Source organism: Mytilus californianus, unplaced genomic scaffold, assembly GCF_021869535.1.
Source record: "Mytilus californianus isolate M0D057914Y unplaced genomic scaffold, xbMytCali1.0.p SCAF_7, whole genome shotgun sequence".
In the NCBI taxonomy this organism is placed as follows: Eukaryota; Metazoa; Mollusca; class Bivalvia; order Mytilida; family Mytilidae; genus Mytilus; species Mytilus californianus.
This window is the reverse complement of record NW_026262723.1, coordinates 92,735,542-92,756,891: the sequence shown is the minus strand read 5'-3', so window position 1 is coordinate 92,756,891 and position 21,350 is coordinate 92,735,542. Positions and strand designations below refer to the sequence as shown.

The 21,350-nt window shown below is 31.3% G+C and overlaps 2 protein-coding genes across 5 annotated transcripts in view; one reads left to right on the top strand and one right to left on the bottom strand.

Annotated features, from left to right (window-relative positions):
- LOC127708661 (ankyrin repeat domain-containing protein 50-like) overlaps positions 1–21,350 on the top strand; it is a 267,995-nt gene that overhangs the window by 158,235 nt on the left and 88,410 nt on the right. The window lies entirely within an intron of this gene.
- The window catches only part of LOC127708658 (protein HID1-like), a 51,685-nt gene that overhangs the window by 10,720 nt on the left and 19,615 nt on the right, over positions 1–21,350 (bottom strand). For both annotated transcript variants that reach the window (XR_007985340.1, XM_052213738.1), the window contains exons 10-20: positions 18,585–18,725; positions 17,988–18,078; positions 14,965–15,116; positions 7,354–7,432; positions 7,020–7,081; positions 6,194–6,296; positions 3,458–3,688; positions 2,615–2,808; positions 2,349–2,456; positions 1,610–1,701; positions 410–568 (exon numbers count right to left, since the gene is read on the bottom strand). Coding sequence is in view for 1 of the 2 variants with exons in the window: in XM_052213738.1 (XP_052069698.1) it covers positions 410–568; positions 1,610–1,701; positions 2,349–2,456; positions 2,615–2,808; positions 3,458–3,688; positions 6,194–6,296; positions 7,020–7,081; positions 7,354–7,432; positions 14,965–15,116; positions 17,988–18,078; positions 18,585–18,725 (1,412 nt within the window). In the remaining variant the exon portion in view is untranslated. The remainder of the gene's footprint in view (positions 1–409; positions 569–1,609; positions 1,702–2,348; positions 2,457–2,614; positions 2,809–3,457; positions 3,689–6,193; positions 6,297–7,019; positions 7,082–7,353; positions 7,433–14,964; positions 15,117–17,987; positions 18,079–18,584; positions 18,726–21,350) is intronic.

The following is a 21,350-nucleotide window of genomic DNA, read 5'->3' as shown; positions in this document are numbered from 1 at the left end:
AAACACCTAAAACAATATCCTTCCTAAATGTGAAGTGATTCAGATTCATTGAAATGGACTAGCTTATCAATTGGGAGAGCAATCTGAATTGCTTTAAATATAATTTCTTGATTGTTAATTTTTCTGTTCTACTTTAACAAAAGGTGTCACAATTATAAAATCTTCTTTTAGCCATAAGACAAATTACTGGTAAAAAGTGTTTTTTTTTAACTACTTGCTACACTATATGAAAAAGACACCAGAGTAGTGTAGTAATTTCAGTATTGACCATGTTATTTGATCTATTAAACTCTGCATAACCAGATCTGAATCATATCATTAGTATATTTTAAACATAGATATATAACTCTGAACAAGTTAGAACATAACCATATAGTAAGTCCACTGGTTTCCTTGAAATAATATGTACCTGAGATATATAACTCCCCACAAGTAGGTTCTGAACCACATGGTAGTACCCGAGTTAGCCTGGTATTTCCTAATCAGAATAGGATGTGGTACAGGCAACAGACCTACTAATGTGCCATGCTGTAGAAATTTCAGGATCTCACTTTCATCTGTTAAACCCCTGTAAATGAAAATAATGATATACTGTTTTTAGATTTATTATGAATTTTCTATTTCAAATCATTAATGTCCTCCAATAACTTAACATATATCATTTTAATCACTGACAATCTGAGAAACCAAAAGAAGTAAATACAATCAAATAGCTTTTGTACATCCACTACACCCTCTATTCTGCTCATTGAAGGTCCATCTTTTACATTTGAAAAAAGTGTACTGAGGCTTTGTGCCTTACTTTACACAACTTACTACCCCATGCTTTCCTTAAAGTGAAATGTGTGCAGCAAAACAAATATCAATGTCTAATGTACCTAATTCTACATAAACACATTTCAACAATTAATTAAAACTTAAACTGAGGGGTGGATGCCCCTTATTCTATAAAACTGAAATGCATGGATACTTATATAACTGTAACCGTATCATAATGAAGGATCAAATGTATCTATTCTGGAAAAAAATCATTCATCAGCAAACTTAACATCAAGTGGTGACTATGATTTCTGTTGACACATGAAAAGAAAAAAACTATGTCTCCCCTTCAGGTAGTTTCATCAAAGACAGAACAACAAGTAGAATTTTAAGCTATTGCTAACTAATGACACCCCAGCTTTTAGTATTAGTTCATCAGGAATTTGAAGAGAAATTGTTCTGAAAATGCATTACACAGTAAACAATATTTACATGATGCTTGATAACAAATTTCATGAAGCTCTATTTGTAGTACCCTAGATAAATGTGAATAATATTTCATACATGGCCATTATGTTTAAAACATATTCAAACAGGATTCCGTACACAGGAAATTGAGGAATGATGAATCTGAGACTGTGTCACACGGTATAGCATGCTGACAACAATATAAACCCCACCTCTTTTCGGAACCGGATTATAAAAATGGAGTTATTGACATAAATTACATCAATTGGATTTTAAATTTGATGAATAGTAGTATTACTAATACAAGTTTGTTCTTAACTATCTGTATAATGTCACCTTTTATCAAGCCATCAAGTGTTTAATCTTATAAATGTAAACCTACTTATCAATACATATTTTCTCCACTTGGGGTACTAATACTTGTAACATTCTCATTATTGTCTGCAAGGGTAACTTCTGTTTCCAAGACTGTACCTATAAATAATAAAAATAAAGACACTGATGTAGTAGCTCTATTGTTTTGTTTAAAAATAATGTTTATATCAATTTTGAACTACAAACCAAACTTTTGTTTGGATTGTTTATATATTCAGTGAATTACTGTGACAGCACAATCATTTATTAGGTACTAAACTACATGCAGTACATGATTCATTAAAACCATGAAATTTATTACTCAGATTGAAGTTTTAGATTCAAAACTCATGATGAATAAACAATTAAGAGGTCGTCGTTGGTTCATGTGTGTCATAATTTTGTTTCCTAAATTGTATTGTTATATATTAGTCTGTTAGTTTTCTCATTTGAATTAATTCACATTTTTCATGTTGAGCATTTTATAGCTGACTATACAGTATGTGTTTTTCTCATTGTTGAAGGCTGTACAGTGATCTATAATTGCTTATATTCGTCATTCGAACTCTGGTGGATAGTTGTCTAATTGGCAATCATACCACATCTCCTTATTTTTATGAAGTATTTGTTTGTCACAAACTTCACTGCATGCATATGACAAAAGATCATTTTAATACAGACAGAATTTAACACATTTTTTTTCTCAGCTTTCTTTGATTTAAAATAATGTTTGTTGTATAGTATATATTCACAAAAAATATACAAACCCAATCGGGTGTTGCCACCCAGCCACCAGCTGTGGATCCCATCCTAGATAGTGGAGGCCTGCTTGATTCACTTGTTACAGAATGCGTAGGACTTGAAGGAGGGGTTGGCTGAAAATGGAAAATTATGTAACATTAAGTTATGATCCCTCAATAATTAGTTTAAATGGACAGATGAAAATGATATTATTGTGAAGGGTTATAAAATTAGTGAAAAGATAAACAAGATTAAAAATAAATTATTTTCTAACGAAAATCAATTTACTTACCAAACTTTTAGCTTTTTGAAGTTTTCCTTTGGTCCCCTGTTCTTGTTCAGATTCTGTTGGGTTCTGTATTTCATTTGGAGGCTGAACACTATGGGTGCCACTGGGTGTGGCCAGATCTTGCATAGGTGGTATAGGAGGCGGAGCATCAGCATGTGCTTCATCTGGAGCTGCCTTCTCAGTCATTTTGTCGATTCCTGTAAATTAATTTTTCCATGTAAATTACACTCAACTATCAAGAATATGAAAAGAAGCAAAACATAAGAAGATTTCTATTATAGTATTTCAACTTATTATCTTATGTAGTTTTACAACATTCTCTCAATTACATATGGCAGCCTTCAATCATTAAAAAGATAAACAGTCTCTAATTCCTTACTAACATTAATTTGACTGTAGACAATTTGTAATAACTAACTTAAAGTTTCTTTGATCACAAGTTTTCTCATAATTTTTTATTTTTTATAGTATTTACATTTAAAAATATTTGCAAAATGATTTAATATGTACAATTCAAAACGCATTTATATAAAACAATAGACTATAACTTTACTACCTTTTCAGTAATATACAAAACATCTGTCATTATGGCAGATAACCATTGATACTATGTAAAATACTTAAATAATGTCATCCATACATTCTATCAAGTTTATATCTGCTTACCTTAATTTAAATATTTAAAAATCTGTCTTTTTTCATATACCCTCTTCCAAATTCACATTAAGTTCCTACTTAACTAAGATTTTATATAAAAAGTATTAAACATTAGTCTTTTTTTTCTAATCAATGACAAACATACAGAATTGTGTTCTTTTTCTATAAAACACATTATACTGTTCTTACGAGGAGTAGCAGCTAATGATGTTTTAAGTGTGCCAGGTTCAGCTTCTGATGCAGGAATAGCTCCCTCCATTGTTTGTGGTTCTTTGTGATCTGACCCAGCAGTTAATTGTACAAACTTCTTGCCTCTCTTAGACAATGCTTTAGCTATAGCGGAGTGTTCTACAGGTAGATTTGCCAGCTGGTGGAAAACATTTCTCTTCCTTATTATTGTGTAGATAAGGTTGGAATTGCCTATAAAGAAAATGGTTAGCTCATTCTTAGGTAATTTTGTTTTCATCTGTAAAAACCTTTTTTATCTTGTAAGAAAAAAATAAATGTGGATAGTGTCCACATGTGGACACAGATGATGCCCCCGCTTGCATAGCATATAGTTATAAAGGGACATAACTAAAGAACAGTAAAAGTGACGCTACCCAAATTTGAACTTGATCTGAGTTTTGTGGTAATAAGCATTGTGTGTAGGTCTCATAACATTTGGTTGAGGCTAACTTAAGTAGAGAACAGAAACTAAAAATTCAGCAATTTTTCTATTTGTAAACACGCATAACTCTAGAACGGTTGTGTATAAGCTTTATAACATTTGGTTGAGACAAACTAAAGTTAGAGAATGGAAACTAAAAATTCAGCAATTTTTATGTTTATAAAGGGACATAACCCAAGAATGGCAAAAGTGTTCTCACCAAATTGTGTACTTAATCTGTATTATGTAGTAATAAGCATTGTGTATCAGTTTCATAACATTTGGTAGAGGCAAACTAAAGTTCGTAAACGGAAACAAAAAATTTGTACTTGATCTTAGTTTTGTGGTAATGAATATTGTGTATAGGTTTCATAATGTTTGGTTGGGGCAAACTTAAGTTACAGTATGGAAACTAAAAATTTTGAAATCTTTCGATTTATAAAGGGGCATAACTCAATAATGGTTAAAGTGACACTACCCAAATTCAACTTGATCTGTTTTTTATCAGTGGAAGTAAAAATTAAACATTGCATTGTATAAAGCATTGATTGTAGTTGATTCAACTATAATCATGGACAAAGGAAGATAACTCCAATTTTAAAAATAAATTGATATTTAGAAGAAAATAAAAATTTAGCAATTTTTCCATTTATAAAGAGGCATAACTCTAAAACAGTAAAAGCGACGCCACCAAAATTCAAACTTGATCTGTGTTTTACTAAAAATTTTGCATTTTTTCCATTTATAAAGGGCATAACTCGAGAATGGTTAAAGTGACCCCACCAAAATTCAAACTTGATCTTTATTTTGTGGTAATAAGCATTGTGTATAAGTTTCATAACATTTGTTTGAGGCAAACTTAAGTTAGAGAACGGAAACTAAAAATTTTGCATTTTTTCCATTTATAAAGGGCATAACTCGAGAATGGTTAAAGTGACCCCACCAAAATTCAAACTTGATCTTTATTTTGTGGTAATAAGCATTGTGTATATGTTTCATAAAATTTGGTTGAGGCAAACTAAAGTTAGAGAACGGAAACTAAAAATATTGCAATTTTTCAATTTATGAAGGGGCATAACTCTAGAACGGTTAGAGTGAAGCTACCAAACTTCAATCTTAATTTGTATTTTGTGGAAATAAGCATTGTGTATAAGTTTCATAACATTTGGTTGAGGAAAACTTAAGTTAGAGAACGGAAACTAAAAATTTTGCAATTTTTCCATTTATAAAGGGGCATAACTCTAGAACGGTTAAAGTGACTACACCAAAATTCAAACTTGATCTGTGTTTTGTGGTAATAAGCATTGTGTATAAGTTTCATAACATTTGGTTGAAGCAAACTTAAGTTAGAGAACGGAAACTAAAATTTTGTAATATTTCCATTTATATAAAGGGGCATAACTCTCGAACAGTCAGAGTGACGCTTCCAAAATTGAAACTTGATCTGTATTTGGTGGTAATTAGCATTATGTATAATTTTCATAACATTTGGTTGAGGCAAACTTAAGTAAGAGAACGGAAACTAAAAATTTTGCAATTTTTCCATTTATAAAGGGGCATAACTCTAGAACGGTTAAAGTGACACCACCAAAATTCAAACTTGATCTGTGTTTTGTGGTAATTAGCATTGTGTATAAGTTTCATAACATTTGGTTGAGGCAAACTCAAGTTAGAGAACGGAAACCAATTTTGGGACGTACGTACATACAGACGGACAAGGGTAAAACTTAATGCCCCCTCCGCTACGGCGGGGGCATAAAAATCATGCTGTGCATTTTAATACCTGGAAAAAAATTACATATTGAAAATCTATGTCACTTATTAGCTAATCCATTTGAACAGGTACAATAAGTGAGGGGGGTCGGAGGGGTCCTGATCCCGAAATCCCGGGCTTAAAAACATGAAATCCCGAGGTCCCGAATTTAATGAAATTTAAATCCCGACATCCCGAAATTCGAAAAAAGAATACCCGGATCCCGAAAGGATCAATCCCGAAATCCCGAGCTTAAAAACACCCGATCACAGAGTCCCGATAAAGGTCCTACCCCCCATCATAAGTGTTGTGATTAAAAAATTAAAATGAATGTGAGAGTGATTATTAGCAAAACCTGTAAAAATACAAGTGAATAAAGTATTTATTACCCAAAGAACACATAATTATACATACAAACATATTTACCAATCTTTTTTTTTTTAAGTTGAATTCATTACTTGTAATTAAGAAATATGTGTAATTTATGAAATGCATGAAAAGTAGTACTAATTATGTTACTCACCATCAAACTGATACTGTATGATATTATTGAAGACTTCCAAGATGAAGAACACTAGATGGTGATTGGTAGGACTGGCATACAGAAACCATGGAGTACTAAATGCCTAGAAATCAAATCAAATAATTTAGTTAGATCACTCAGTGGGGACAATCAAAGTGCTTGTGAGCACTGAGGGTAAAGATTGCTTTCATTTTCACTTAAAATTAAACATATCATTGTATTAAACAAAGATTTGTATAGCTTTAAACAAAGAAATGTTATTAAGGATGTTCGCTCCTCTTGTTTTTGAATTTTTGTCAGATATTCGGAATTCTCTGGTTTTATCCATGTATTGATAATAAATATTTTGCCCTCTAACCCCTACTTTTCTTTTCATAGTTTTATTACATATAGTTTAAAAGGCCACTTTTGAAAATCTATTACAATCCTTGTTATTTTTTCATAGTTTTTGAGAGAAAAAAGGAACCAATGTTAAACGAATGAAAAGTCTAGAGAGAATCATTTCCCGCCAAATTTTCAAATGACTATATTTCAAAAACAAGGACACGGATCTGTCATTTTTTTCTGCTTTTTAAGTACTGTTATTTATAAACTAACAATTTATAATAGTCTTTTAAAAAGCTTGTTATGTTGAAACAGAGAAGCAAACATTCTTAAGCAAAAGAATAAAATTACAATTTACCATTTTCATTTATTTTCAAGTATCCAGTAATGAAATATACTTAAAACAAATACTAACACAACACCCCCCTCTTAATCATTATACCTTTCAAAACTTTACTGTAAAAGATATAAATATAATTGTATGTATTAGAATAATCATTACCTCTAATAAATGTAATAATTTTGTACTGGCAACCATTGATAAGGTTTTCAGGTAAGGAGATACTGAAATAAACAGATGTAAATATATTGATGAGAACATTCAAACTTGTGGTTAAAAAAAGCAATAAAACATACTGACCTAAGTAAACCTGAAAAATGTCCATTTAATTTCCAAGGCTATTAAAAAACCTGATTAAATTTCCAGTATGTAACAACATTTTTTTAAAATGAACTAATTTAATCACACTGTAAATTTCAAAATAAGTGACAGGTGAAAGTACTCTGAATATGTATTATTCTGAACTCTAATAGACTTAACAGTATATTCTCCTTACCATTTACAATGATAGTTAACAGACAATCAAACAGAGGCTGTAACCTTTGGTGACCTGTGGTAATTATCTTATGGAACACCTGGAAAACAAAATTATTTCATTACATGGATAATACAGCTTTATTATATTACTGACACTCAAGTCCAAATAAAATTCAGAAATAAATTGTTACCGTTGCTCACCCATACTTTGAACTCTAGAATGTCATTTATATTTCAAGCATTTCCATTTGTATATATGTGCATTTCTGAAGGGATGATTATTATCTGATAAAATGTAATGATAAAAAATATTTTGTGAAAATTTATCAATACAAATCTATTTGAATGGTAATGTATATGATGTTTACTGGATAGCAAATCAATTAATTTACATTTAGGACATAAATATTATAAGCACAAATGAATAATTCAAAAGCAAAGGTCCAATCCCTGTCCTTTTTTGCTAGCAATGTGGATGAAAAAGGCAGATCCAGGTTTACAAAGCAAGAACCCAGATCCTAAGAGTATCATAGTATCTTTAATGTTAAAATGGACAGCATAACATAATATAATGAGGATTACCAATTTGAAAGAGTACTCATGCTGAAATGTCTAGCCTGCTTAACTTACTGTGATTGAACTTATGTTTTATGAAATTTCTACTACAAGTATCACAAACTTAACATTATTCATAGAAATGATGTATAGGTCTAGTCAGAGGCCAGACAGACATTTACACCTTACAATCATATCATACACCAAATATAGTAAGCCTATTGTCTTAACCTTATATCATCTGAGAAATAGACCTAATTAGGAAAACTGAACATTGACCAATTAACCATGGAAATTAGGTCACTGTCAAATGAAACCTGCCAGTCGGACATGTACACCTTACAATAGTTCTATACACCAAATATAGTTGACCTTTTGCTTATGGTATCTGAGATGCAGACTTGACTACAAAAACTTAACCTGATCACTGATCTATGAAATGAGAAAGAGGTCAGGTGAATCCTGTCTGATAGACATGTAGACCTTGCAAGGATCCCATATACCAACATATTTATTCTATTTCTCATAATAAGTGAGTATGTCACATGACAAAAAAAAAACAATATTTTTTTTCAAACAATCACTTAACCATGAAAATGAGGTCAAGGACAAATTACATATCACAGACAGAAACCTCATAACGTAAGGCAACTACATACAATGTATAAAGCATCCAGGTCTCTTAGCTTCTGAAATATTAAAGAACCTTTGTGAGCACAATCACATACCCCACGCCCCCACATTGTCAGTGGGCAAACAAAATCTCACTAGATTCCTAAGTTCAAAGACTCACAACTCCTCCAAAAGTCAACTGATCATAATTTCTTGTGGATATGCACATCTACATATTATGTCTTTATTATCTACAAAGATAAATGAAATTCTGTTGTTTGCTTTCAGAGGAGTTGCGATGGCAAACTGTTGCAGTAGTATATTAAGGCCAAAATTCTGAGTTCAAAGGGACATAACTCCTAGAAAAAAATTAAATCACAATTTCCTGTTGATATGCACATCTACATAGTATGTTAATATTATCTACAAAGTTTCAGGAATTCTGTTGTGCGGTTTCAGAAGAGTTGCGATGACGAACTGTTGCAATACATGTAGTATATTTAGGCAAAAATTCTAAGTTCAAAGGGGCAAGATTTCTAGAAAAAAAAATAGAATCATAATTTCCTGTCGATATGCACATCTACATCGTATGTCCTTATTATCTACAAAGTTTCAGGAATTCTGTTGTGTGGTTTCAGAGGAGTTGCAATGACAAACTGTTGCAGTAGTATATCAAGACCAAAATTTTGAGTTCAAAGGGGCATAACTCCTAGAAAAAAAAATAGAATCATAATTTCCTGTCGATATGCACATCTACACAGTATGTCCTTATTATCTACAAAAGTTTCAGGAAATTCTGTTGTGGTTTTCAGAGGATTTGCGATGACAAGAACAGGTCACGGGCAGACTGAAGGACGGATGAGGTTCATTTACTTTTATTACAATTGTTTCGCGTCACTGGATACATCTGCCTGATAGTTCATATGAATGTAGGTGATTTAGTTTCCTAAAACTGAACTGAGGAAAAGCCAAACAATTGGTAACTTTTGTCTTAAGAGACAAGATCATTTTCTATAAAACTAGAGGCTCTAAAGAGCCTGTGTCGCTCACCTTGGTCTATGTGCATATTAAACAAAGGACACAGATGGATTCATGACAAAATTGTGTTTTGGTGATTGTGATGTGTTTGTAGATCTTACTTTACTGAACATTCTTGCTGCTTACAATTATCTCTATCTATAATGAACTTGGCCCAGTAGTTACAGTGAAAAATATTTTGTAAAAATTTACAAAAATTTACAAAATTTATGAAAATTGTAAAAAATTGACTATAAAGGGCAATAACTCCTTAAGGGGTCAATTGATAATTTTGGTCATGTTGACTTATTTGTAGATCTTACTTTGCTGTACATTATTGCTGTTTACAGTTTATCTCTATCTATAATAATATTCAAGATAATAACCAAAAGCTGCAAAATTTTCTTAAAATTACCAATTCAAGGGCAGCAACCCAACAACGTGTTGCCTGATTGGTCTGAAAATTTCAGTGCAGATAGATCTTGACCTGATAAACAATTTTACCCCATGTCAGATTTGCTCTAAATGCTTTGGTTTCAGAGATATAAGCCAAAATCTACATTTTACCCCTATGTTCTTTTTTTAGCCATGGCGGCCATCTTGGTTGGTTGGCCGAGTCACCAGACACATTTTTTAAACTAGATACCCCAATGATGATTGTGGCCAAGTTTGGTTTAATTTGGCCAAGTAGTTTCAGAGGAGAAGAATTTTGTAAAAGTTAACAACGACGGACGACGGACGCCAAGTGATGAGAAAAGCTCACTTGGCCCTTTGGGCCAGGTGAGCTAAAAAGGATCTTTACACTAAATTATATGGCTTTATGTCTGTACCATCAAAACTGGTAGTAGATGTAGTCCTCAAACTCTTGAAGAGGAGAGGAGAGGAGAGGAATTTGTAAAAGTGAAAATTCACTTGTTTTCCAATCCTAATAAAACTGTCATATTGTAATGTTTCTGTTAATATTTTCGCACAAAACTATTGTTCACACTAAACTCTTGAATGAATGCAGAAAGCACTCCAATATTTTCCTCAACTTGAGGCAAACTAAAACAAAAATTCCTAAAGGGGCCCCTGGAATCTCTCTTTAATCTGCCATATTGAATGTAAGAATCTATTACTAGATCTTACATAATTACATCTGTATGCTTGTTGCAGGAAACTAACATGCTATGTACATATCTTTATAAATATATAATAAGCAATAGAACTCCTCCAAAATTCAAGAAATAAAACTTAAGATAGCACTAAGAACCTGAATTGATTTTCTATGGTAATTTCTAATGGTTCGATATTATAAGTATCTTAAAAAATAAAATTATGCAAATTCATGCAAAAGATATGATTTATACTTAGAATAAAAAATTCCACACCATGTGGGCTGTTCCATCAATTAGCTTTATTAAAATGTTGTAAATCTAAACAAGTGATGTATTGCTTGAAGAAGAGCCATGCAAAAAATCAACAAAAGTATGTAATGAATAGGAAAAACAGCTCAAAGGAAGAAATCAGGAACAGCCCAAAATAAAAGGCATTGTTAGTTTTCTCAAAATAAACCAAACGAGTTGTCCTTTTTTCAAATCGCTCAATGAAACTGATGACCAGATATATGAAAGCTGTCAATATCCATTGTACTGAAGTACTCAAATAACTCTATCCTTTTTAACCAATGGTCTAATCCGTTGTACAATAAGACACATGACCTTGAAAGAGGTACTACTTAAAATTGAAGATCAGCTGGCAAAGCATATATTTTACAATAAAGTATGAATGAAATCATTAATTATCTATAGATGTCAATAATACACACAATAATGTGAAACGTAACAAACGTTGTGCAATGAAGAAATGGAAGGTCAGGTTGTCATAATGTTGCAGAAATTGTTATTTTATCATATATGAGAACTGAAGCTATTGAACAGTGTTAGTAAACAAACATGGGTTTTTCAGATATAGACTAAAAGATCTAACCATTCACACCAGAATAAAATATAGGTCAATGGGTCCCAAATGTTACTGAATAGTGTTGTATGGGGGTAAAAAAATTGAAGTAAATTTCAGTACCATAGATTTTAAAATAGAATTTAAAGTAACTGAAATGTGAAATCTAGGTCACAGTGACTATATTGTGCTACATAAAGAAGTTAATTTATTAAAATATCATCGAAATATCCTCATGAGTTCACATTAAATTAATTTAAAAGCAAAACAAAAATTCAGTCACTCAGGCATATAATGTAGGTGAAGATGACTTAAATGTTGATCAATGTAGTACTACTTAAGAGAATTACATTGATAAAATATATACGATATCTATCTGTTAAAAAGTTTGTTTTCTGATAAAATGAAATTAAACACATGACATACTTTTTTTTGTTGAAAAGACATAACACAAATTTCAGGACATCAAGAATAAAGATTATTTGTAGTTTTGATTTTAGAAAAGGAGAAAACCCCAGAACAACTTCAAGAAACAGCAATTTTCACTGAAGGAAAACAATTATCTATACCATGTTGTCTATCAGTAATTATTTTTTCCCCCTTTCATCCAACTCCAAATACTAGAGTTGAAAGCCTTTTCTATTTTTAATGAAGTGTAATTTGTCTCTTATTATAGATTAACTGAATTATGAAAAATAATGAAGAGTTTTTTTTTTTAAAGATAAAGCTGGGTACTAAAAGACAGAATCTACAACTCATAATACACTTTAAGGCAAAGTATACATAATTTGGTAATATTTTGGATATCCACAATATTAGCAAATTACATATACTTTTCCATCAGAAATAAATAAAAGAAAACAAGAAATATATAAATGCATTTGTACTGTTCAATTGTGAGTACAGAAAAAAAGTATTGTTATTATATTGACTATCGTAGTTCTTCTTCTTTTATATGGAACAGCCCTTTTAAAAGAGGAAAAGAAAATTCTGACCATTTATTAGTAAAATCAACAAAAGAAGCAACCTCCCCAAGAAACGCTGCTAGAGAATTAAATTTTACATATTACTTAACTCATAAACAAACTGTAAAATATGTGAAAAAAATGTCATCAAAAATTTAAGAACAAACTTTGGTTAATTAATATATGATGTAAACAATACATATATCTTCAGGGCTATTCCATTCCATTGACAAGTATATGAGTTCTATTCCACCAGGTTTTACATATGCATATGATAATGAAATCACAATCATTTTCTGTAATTATTTATAAGACATTGTAATTTTATTGTACAATTGCTCCACCTAGAATCAGAAAGATGGCGATACTTGGTTGAAAAACCTAAATAAAATTTTCTTATCATCTGCTGATGGTAAAAACTAATTAAAATTAAAGAACCTTAGTGAGCGCGCTCACATACCCCACGTCCTCTCATTGTCATTGGAGAAATAAAATATGTGTAAGAAAAAAAAATTGAATCATAATTTCCTGTCAATATGCACATCTACATAGTATGTCCTTATTATCTACAAAGTTTCATGAAATTATGTTGTGTGGTTTCAGAGGAGTTGCGATGAAAAACTGTTGCAGAAGACATTGAAGCAAATAAGTTCAAAGGGGCGTAACTCCTAGAAAAAAATATTGAATCATAATTTCCTGTCGATATGCACATCTACATAGTATGACCTTATTATCTACAAAGTTTCATGAAATTCTGTTGTGTGGTTTCAGAGGAGTTGTGATGACAAACTGTTGCAGTAGTACATTGAAGCAAATAATTTCAAAGGGGTGTAACTCCTAGAAAAAAAATTGAACCGTAATTTCCTGTCGATATGCACATCTACATAGTATGACCTTAATATCTAAAAAGGTTTCATGAAATTCTGTTGTGTGGTATCAGAGGAGTTGCGATGACAAACTGTTGCAGTAGTACATTGAAGCAAATAATTTCAAAGGGGTGTAACTCCTAGAAAAAAAATTGAACCGTAATTTCCTGTCGATATGCACATCTACATAGTATGACCTTAATATCTAAAAAGGTTTCATGAAATTCTGTTGTGTGGTATCAGAGGAGTTGCGATGACAAACTGTTGCAGTAGTACATTAAAGTAAATAAGTTCAAAGGGGCGTAACTCCTAGAAAAAAAATTGAACCGTAATTTCCTGTCGATATGCACATCTACATAGTATGACCTTAATATCTAAAAAAGGTTTCATGAAATTCTGTTGTGTGGTATCAGAGGAGTTGCGATGACAAACTGTTGCAGTAGTACATTAAAGTAAATAAGTTCAAAGGGGCGTAACTCCTAGAAAAAAAATTGAACCGTAATTTCCTGTCGATATGCACATCTACATAGTATGTCCTTATTATCTAAAAAGGTTTCATGAAATTCTGTTGTGTGGTATCAGAGGAGTTGCGATGACAAACTGTTGCATAGTACATTGAAGCAAATAAGTTCAAAGGGGCGTAACTCCTAGAAAAAAAATTGAACCGTAATTTCCTGTCCATATGCACATCTACATAGTATGTCCTTATTATCTAAAATGGTTTCATGAAATTCTGTTGTGTGGTATCAGAGGAGTTGCGATGACAAACTGTTGCAGTAGTACATTAAAGTAAATAAGTTCAAAGGGGCGTAACTCCTAAAAAAAAAATTGAACCGTAATTTCCTGTCGATATGCACATCTACATAGTATGTCCTTATTATCTAAAAAGGTTTCATGAAATTCTGTTGTGTGGTATCAGAGGAGTTGTGATGACAAACTGTTGCAGTAGTACATTAAAGTAAATAAGTTCAAAGGGGCGTAACTCCTAGAAAAATAATTGAATCGCAATTTCCTGTCGATATGCACAACTACATAGTATGTCCTTATTATCTAAAAAGGTTTCGTGAAATTCTGTTGTGTGGTTTGAGAGGAGTTGCGATGACAAGAAACAGGACTGACGGACTGACGGACTGACAGACGGACGGGTCAAAAACATTATACCCTCCGCAACTCGTTGCGTGGGGTATAAATACTTGTACTTCTTAAATTAGGCCACATCATTAGATTAAGTAGACATTTTCTTCTCTTTTACCTTGGTAGATTTTAAAATGTTTTGTGATTCTTTGAAGTGCAAACTAGTGGATTTATGGGTTAAGTTCCTAAGTTGAGCATTAATTCTACTTCAAACGAAACGTCTTCAATCCCTAAACTGACAATCACATTACAATTTCAATAGGACAGAATATACAACTCAAAAGGACTTGAAGTTTTGGTAAGACAATTTTTCTACAGAGGACTTTAACCAATCAAGAATAACTTATCTTTACCACTACCCGGTACATTCATTCATATTTGATAATGTGAGTTTATCATTGTAAAACATGATCTGATTGGATGTCCATTCTCTATAAAAAAATAAAACATTAAAGTGTGCTATATCCGACAACCATAATAAAGATTTCGATATTATAATTAAAGTTCTAAAAAGTTCATTATATGTTATCCATTAGTACTTACAATTATAAGAAAGTCAGCATGTGTTCCAGTGAATACAGGTATATCCATTGGTACTCGTACAGTGTAGGGCTTGTTTAATCTAACACCAAAATTTCTCTCTCCACTCAGAAGTAACAAAATAAATACACCAATATGCATTAAACCAACTCGAGCTGTAAAAATAATACATTTAATGTTTTTGTTAATAACTACTATAGATGTTTGATTTCAAGGAGTCATGTTGTAAATTCCTGCTACCATTACTTGAGATTTTTAAAATTCTTTATTTCACAAGAAATAACAAGGCTGTTTACCCTTTGGCAGTGCTAGGGACATATGTGTCCAATGTAAGACCATGACAAAACAGTTTTTTTTCAAAATTAATTAAAGAATAACACTAACTTGAATACTACTTGTTACATATAACTTAGGATCATTTTACTTCAAAAGAATAATGGTATAGCGCCTTAATGACAGATATGACTCAGAGAGTGTAAGTAGATGATGTTTTCTGAAGTTCTTTCTACAACGTATAAAAAATACAGTGTACAACACGATGTTGATTCTAAAAAGAGTTGAGCACTTGGAAAAACAGATAATGGAGGCAAAATTAAATGATGACAGGTTGTATATTAAGAACAGACCATTGGACTACCAATTGTCAGAGAAAACTTTGATTGAGTCTTCTTGAAAGATGAGAAAATGTTTTTCTTTCATGAAAATTCTGTCATATTCATATTTATATTTATACTCAATACAAAGAAATAATCATAACACAAAAGTTTATTGGCATTGCAATGGAAAAGAAATGATTGAAATCACAAGATCATTATATGAGGGAGACAAAAAAAAAGTCTTCTTCTGAAAATTGCATGATAATGATATATTTATTTCAGAATTGACACCTTTTTTTACTCTACTGGCCTTTGCCACAAGATACATGCTATCTAAAGTGTTTTATCTTATGACAGAGGGAGTGAATATTTCAATATTCTATGAAAGATAACAATTCTTTATGATAAGAAATAAGGTACTTTCTCAAAGACACTATTTAGAAATTTGTAAGCTCTATTTCTATAAAAATGATTTAAACTGTCATCTTTAAAGATAACAAGTAAAACTAATATTTAACTGCAATGTGCTGGTGATGCAATTCAACTAAAAGCTCTGTTAGGCATTTAAAGTGCTAAAAAAGATGATACATTTACACTAGATGTGTGAGAACAATACAGATTCTTCTGTCTACAGCCTAATTCTGAAAAGTTGGTCAACTAAAACTTGATCTGTAGGTCATCATGACAAAAAATGTACCAAAAATCTGCTACAGAACTGAAGGCATAACAAAAAAGTCCTGACAAGTACAATTTTTCTGTCTAAGGGACATATTTCTGTGAAAATCAATTATTCAGAATAGAAAGGATACTTGATCTGTTAGTCATCATTAAACACATAAATGTTGGACAACTGTTTGATTACAGGAGGGCCAAATGATGAAATGACACAATGACAAGCAAGGGTAACACTATGTGCCCTTGTCAATAAGTGGTTGAGGTTTAAAAAAAAGTATTAGTTTATATATGTGTATATATGTGAAGCCAAAAAATCAGCTGATCTTGATCTTGATATATGAAGATCTGTTAAAATTGGCACATCAGTACTTTAATATATTTAATGAATATGTATGTAATGGGCACTGAAAAAATCATAATTTATTCAAATTGGGGAAACAAATTTTCTCAATTTTTTTCTGTACTCTCTTAATTATTACTGTTGAAATAATAAATAATTTAACATAGAAATTAGATGTTAAAGCAAATATAATTATATGTTGGCAATGTAAAAAGACCAACAATATTATAAAAAAAGCCTACATTAAGCATGCATCAAAATAATACAGTCAAACCTGTATTAAGCAGTCACTCATGGGAAGTATCAAAAGTGACACCTCAAGAGAAGTGACTTTTTATAAGAGGTTCAGAACAATTTGGATTCCAACATCGCCTGAGGCTGGGAGGGTGGCAAATTGTTACAGTGTTTTCAATCAGTAGAGTTATAATTCTTGTGAGTAGTGAAATAAAAAATGGTGGATTCCTGTGTTGTAAATTTGATTGATTGATTGATTGATTGGTGTTTTAATGTCACTTTCAACACTTTTCTACTATTTCGTGTCAATCAGTTTTTATTGGTGGAGGAAGCCTGAGTGCACAGAGAGAACCACCAAACTTTGGTAGGAAAACTGACAATCCTTGTCACTTCAGATTGGATTTGAGCGCACCTGCCACCTACGGGATTTGAATTTGAATTTCAGTGTTGACAGGTTAGTGAAACAGACCACTCAGCCACAAGGCCCCTTGGTAAATTTGAAGAAAACATTTGAAATATGGTAATATTTGTGGAGAAATAAGTTGGTTTTAAACAGAAACTGCAAGGAGTGGAATAGGAAGAATTCATGAATTCACCTCCTATTGCATGAACTCGGTTACAAACGAGTTCGGATTCTCAATTTGACTTCTATACTGAACACTTATATTTTTTAATCTTGATTATATTGGTTGTTAAAAACATTAAAATGACTGTTGTCGAAAGTTGAAATGACAATTTCGTGCGAAAAATTAGGTGACCACTGAAAAGAGTTAAATAACAGAGAAAATGTTTGGGTTTGTCTGAAAGTGACCGTCAGAGGCAGGTGACTGCTGAAAAGAGGTGACTGTTTAGGCAGGTTTGACTGCATGTGCTTACTGAGATCAGTAGGTTCAACTAGTCAATAAAATTATCATTACCTGAATCTGAAAACATAAAGCATTGGAGGTACAATTTGAATGTATAAAATTTAGTGGCTAATTCCTTATTCTATCTAAGACAGAACTCACTATTCTGTAATAACATTCCCAACAAAAATGTTGCATAAAGCAAACAAATAACTTATACAAATATAAACAATGACTAAAACAAAAATATCTACCAAAGTGAAACACCAAAATATACAATGCGAAAACCTCGGAACATAAACTTTAATAAACATCTTACAATGGAAATCTACTTACATTGATCGGCACGTGCATCATTAAGGAAATAGAGTATTGGTACTAGTACATCTAATACATCACTACTCTTTAGAACAAAAAACATGAATTTCTGCAAATATACAAACACAATATGTTACTTTGGTTTGACAATAGAGAAAACCTGTATTATTGATATCTTCAGTCTCCATCACAAACAATAATAAGGTCAGTTGACATGCTCAAGACTTCAGGAATAGGTAATGCATATATAATTTTAAAATGAGTTTTCTCTATTTCTTTGATAATTTTTACTAATTTTTAACCTGTTATTTTGATTTTTATATAAAAACAAGTAATCTGCTTTTTCTCAGATCATTTGATTATGACATCAAATATCTTTGGAATTCTTTAGTTAGTCATTGTGACATCATAACAAGAAGGAACACTATTTTCAAAGATCATCATTCAAAACATTGAAGTACAATACTACTTTATGCTGTATAATAGCAGACTAGCTGCTTCTTTATTTTATGAAGTTTTATTAGGTGCAAATTCGTCTTCAAGTTTTGTTAACTTAATACAAAGTTATCTTGTGTTTTTCTAAAGAAGAGCTATAGTATAATGCACAATTTTTACCTTATTTATATCACACATTTTCCAGAACATTACTAATAGTTCCTGATGAAACTGTATTTTCTTTGTAGAACCAGGTAGATAAGTCTGTGCCAGTGGATTATTTAACAACCTTGTTATGCCTCTCAATATAAAATGGAAATCCTGAAAACAAAGGTAATAACATGTATGTTAAAGCTCCACTACACTACATTGATAAAGTTCTCAATGAGTAGATTTTGTCTTTTTTTACATTTACAATGCAAATATTAGAGTAAAACAATATACTGCAAATTCATTACTATTTGTGAGATACCAATTTTTAAGGATTTCGTGACCACCAATTCAAATGTTCAAAAAAGTACAAAAGTAAAATAACAGAAAAACGGAACTCCAAGGGAAATTCAAAACCAAATTTTCTACAGGCTGGTGTGCAGACTTTGGCAAAACCATAAAATCAAATATACACTAAAGTACAATTGTTCATCAATCCAAGAAAATAGTTACCAACAAAAATAGTGAATCCACAGAATAAGATTTGACTATGTTCAAGTAATGCCTTAAAATGTCACTTAAACATCTTCATGTGGATAACCAATTTCTTACATAAATTCATATTAATTTATTAAACTTCATGTGGATAACCAATTTCTTAAATAAATTCATATTAATTTATTAAACTTCATGTGGATGACCAATTACCCTTAAAGGGAAAGTCCGCGATTTTTTACTTATCATCTAAATATGTTCATCTTAACATAAAAAACACATTCACAAAGTTTTAAATTTATATTCTTTCTAATAACGGAGAAAATCAAGTATTTGTAACTTTTTTAGTTGACCTACGTCACTGGGTTGTGACGTTTTAACCCGATTTGTTGAATCATGGGAAAAAATAAAATCTGTTAAAGTCTTAATTGCTTATCAGAATTTTACGTAATTAAAAGCGCACCGATGACCGTTGGTCGTAGTTAATAACCACAATATAAGAATGAAAGAAAATGAATATGTGTGTACCGTTTTGTATTGATTGAATAAAACTTCCTATATGAAGTTATCTAAATATAAATATTTTCGAATTAATTTCATAAATTATTGAGATTTTTTCATAAAATATCTATAGAACATTTTTACTGATATTGAACTGAAAATATTTTAAGTTTTATTTACCGTTATAACTTTGATAACCATTTCAATGCAAAATATTTGTGAACAGAGTGTGTCTATTATTTTGTAAAGTCATTGTTTATTTCTCGATTTGAGGAGAATTCGTTTGAACTTTACCTTGCAGCAATTTAGCCTCAGGCGTACACAGGTGTGAATTCAAGCATACACAGGTGTTAATATTGTCATTTTGAATGGATTAACAGAAAGAGTATAGCGTGTTTAATATATCCAGATGAAATACCCGATGACAATAGAGAAACAATAATTAAATTGTATAAATAAATTGAAAATTAACATTCAACTTTTTAATTCCGGAAGTGTTACAATATTAAAATGGAACAATTTTCGGTTACGTTCTATGCAATTAGCATAAAGTTAAGATATGAAGTTAAAAAGAATAGTACTTTTAATCTTAAAAATTAAATGTTACATTTTCCAATTAATAATCATTGCACATCTGTTTAATTTACTTTACCGGAATTCTTTAACTTGTATTTAAATCTGGCGATGTTTAAATGCTAACAATCGTAAAACTATCGCAATTTTAAAGTTTTTACTTGAAAAAATACAACAGTACAACATGCATGATTTTTTTAAATTTTCTTATTAACATTTCATTCTTACATAATTAAATTCATTTGACAATCACTTAGACAAATTATTTGAGAAAAGAATACCAATTATCGTTTATTTCATTAATGAATATACATACATTATAAATCTAAGCTAATACATTAATTTGTTTGAGGATTTTTTTTAGGATAGCAGTCATTAATCCAAATTAGTAATACAGTTGTTGTAATTAAAGGCATATCTTAGTAATGTATTACTGATATTGACGATTTTAGAACAGTTCGTCCCAACCTCGTTGTTCTTGAAACAATCTTTACTAGTATACTTGTAAGTTTCCTGACGTATAAGCGCCATTGAGGATGAGCTCCAGAGATAGCAGACTAGTAGCGTATTTGTTTGTTGGGGCAGGAGAGGCCATGCAACCACTTGTACAGATAAACAATCTTATGTTGTCAACACTATCAGAAAGAGTTCCCATCGTCGGATGGGGTATATGAAGGTTCCAAGAATGAACTATTGACATGTCTGACTCTGAACAGTTAGTAAACGGACTTAACAATGATCTATAGACATCGACCGCTTGTTCTTGATATTTGAAACTGCATGCATATATACGTTTATGAGAGTGATTATTCATCTGGTGTCTGACGAAAACTAAATGCCTGCATGGTTATATCTTGCCATACGTTTGTATTGGTTTGGTGGGTGTTCACTCAAAATCGTAATTCAAAAATTGTGTTTGTGAGATGTAGATTCACTTCAATACCGAATTTCTTCTATATATTTCACAAGTGTATACCACGGAGAAGATCTGAAGGTATATTACTCCCATTTTGTTTGGGTGTGAACCATCGATGTGTACAGCAATATTTAATGAATAAGATGATGATGGTACAATGTAGAAAGAACTATGAGCGTCATGTGGCAAATATTACATGCATGTCGGACCATGAGTTGTCAATCTGTATGAAAAGATTTCCAATACAACCATATTGAGTAGGAATTTTTACATGCTATACTCTCGTACTAGTATTACAGGGTTCTTGTGTC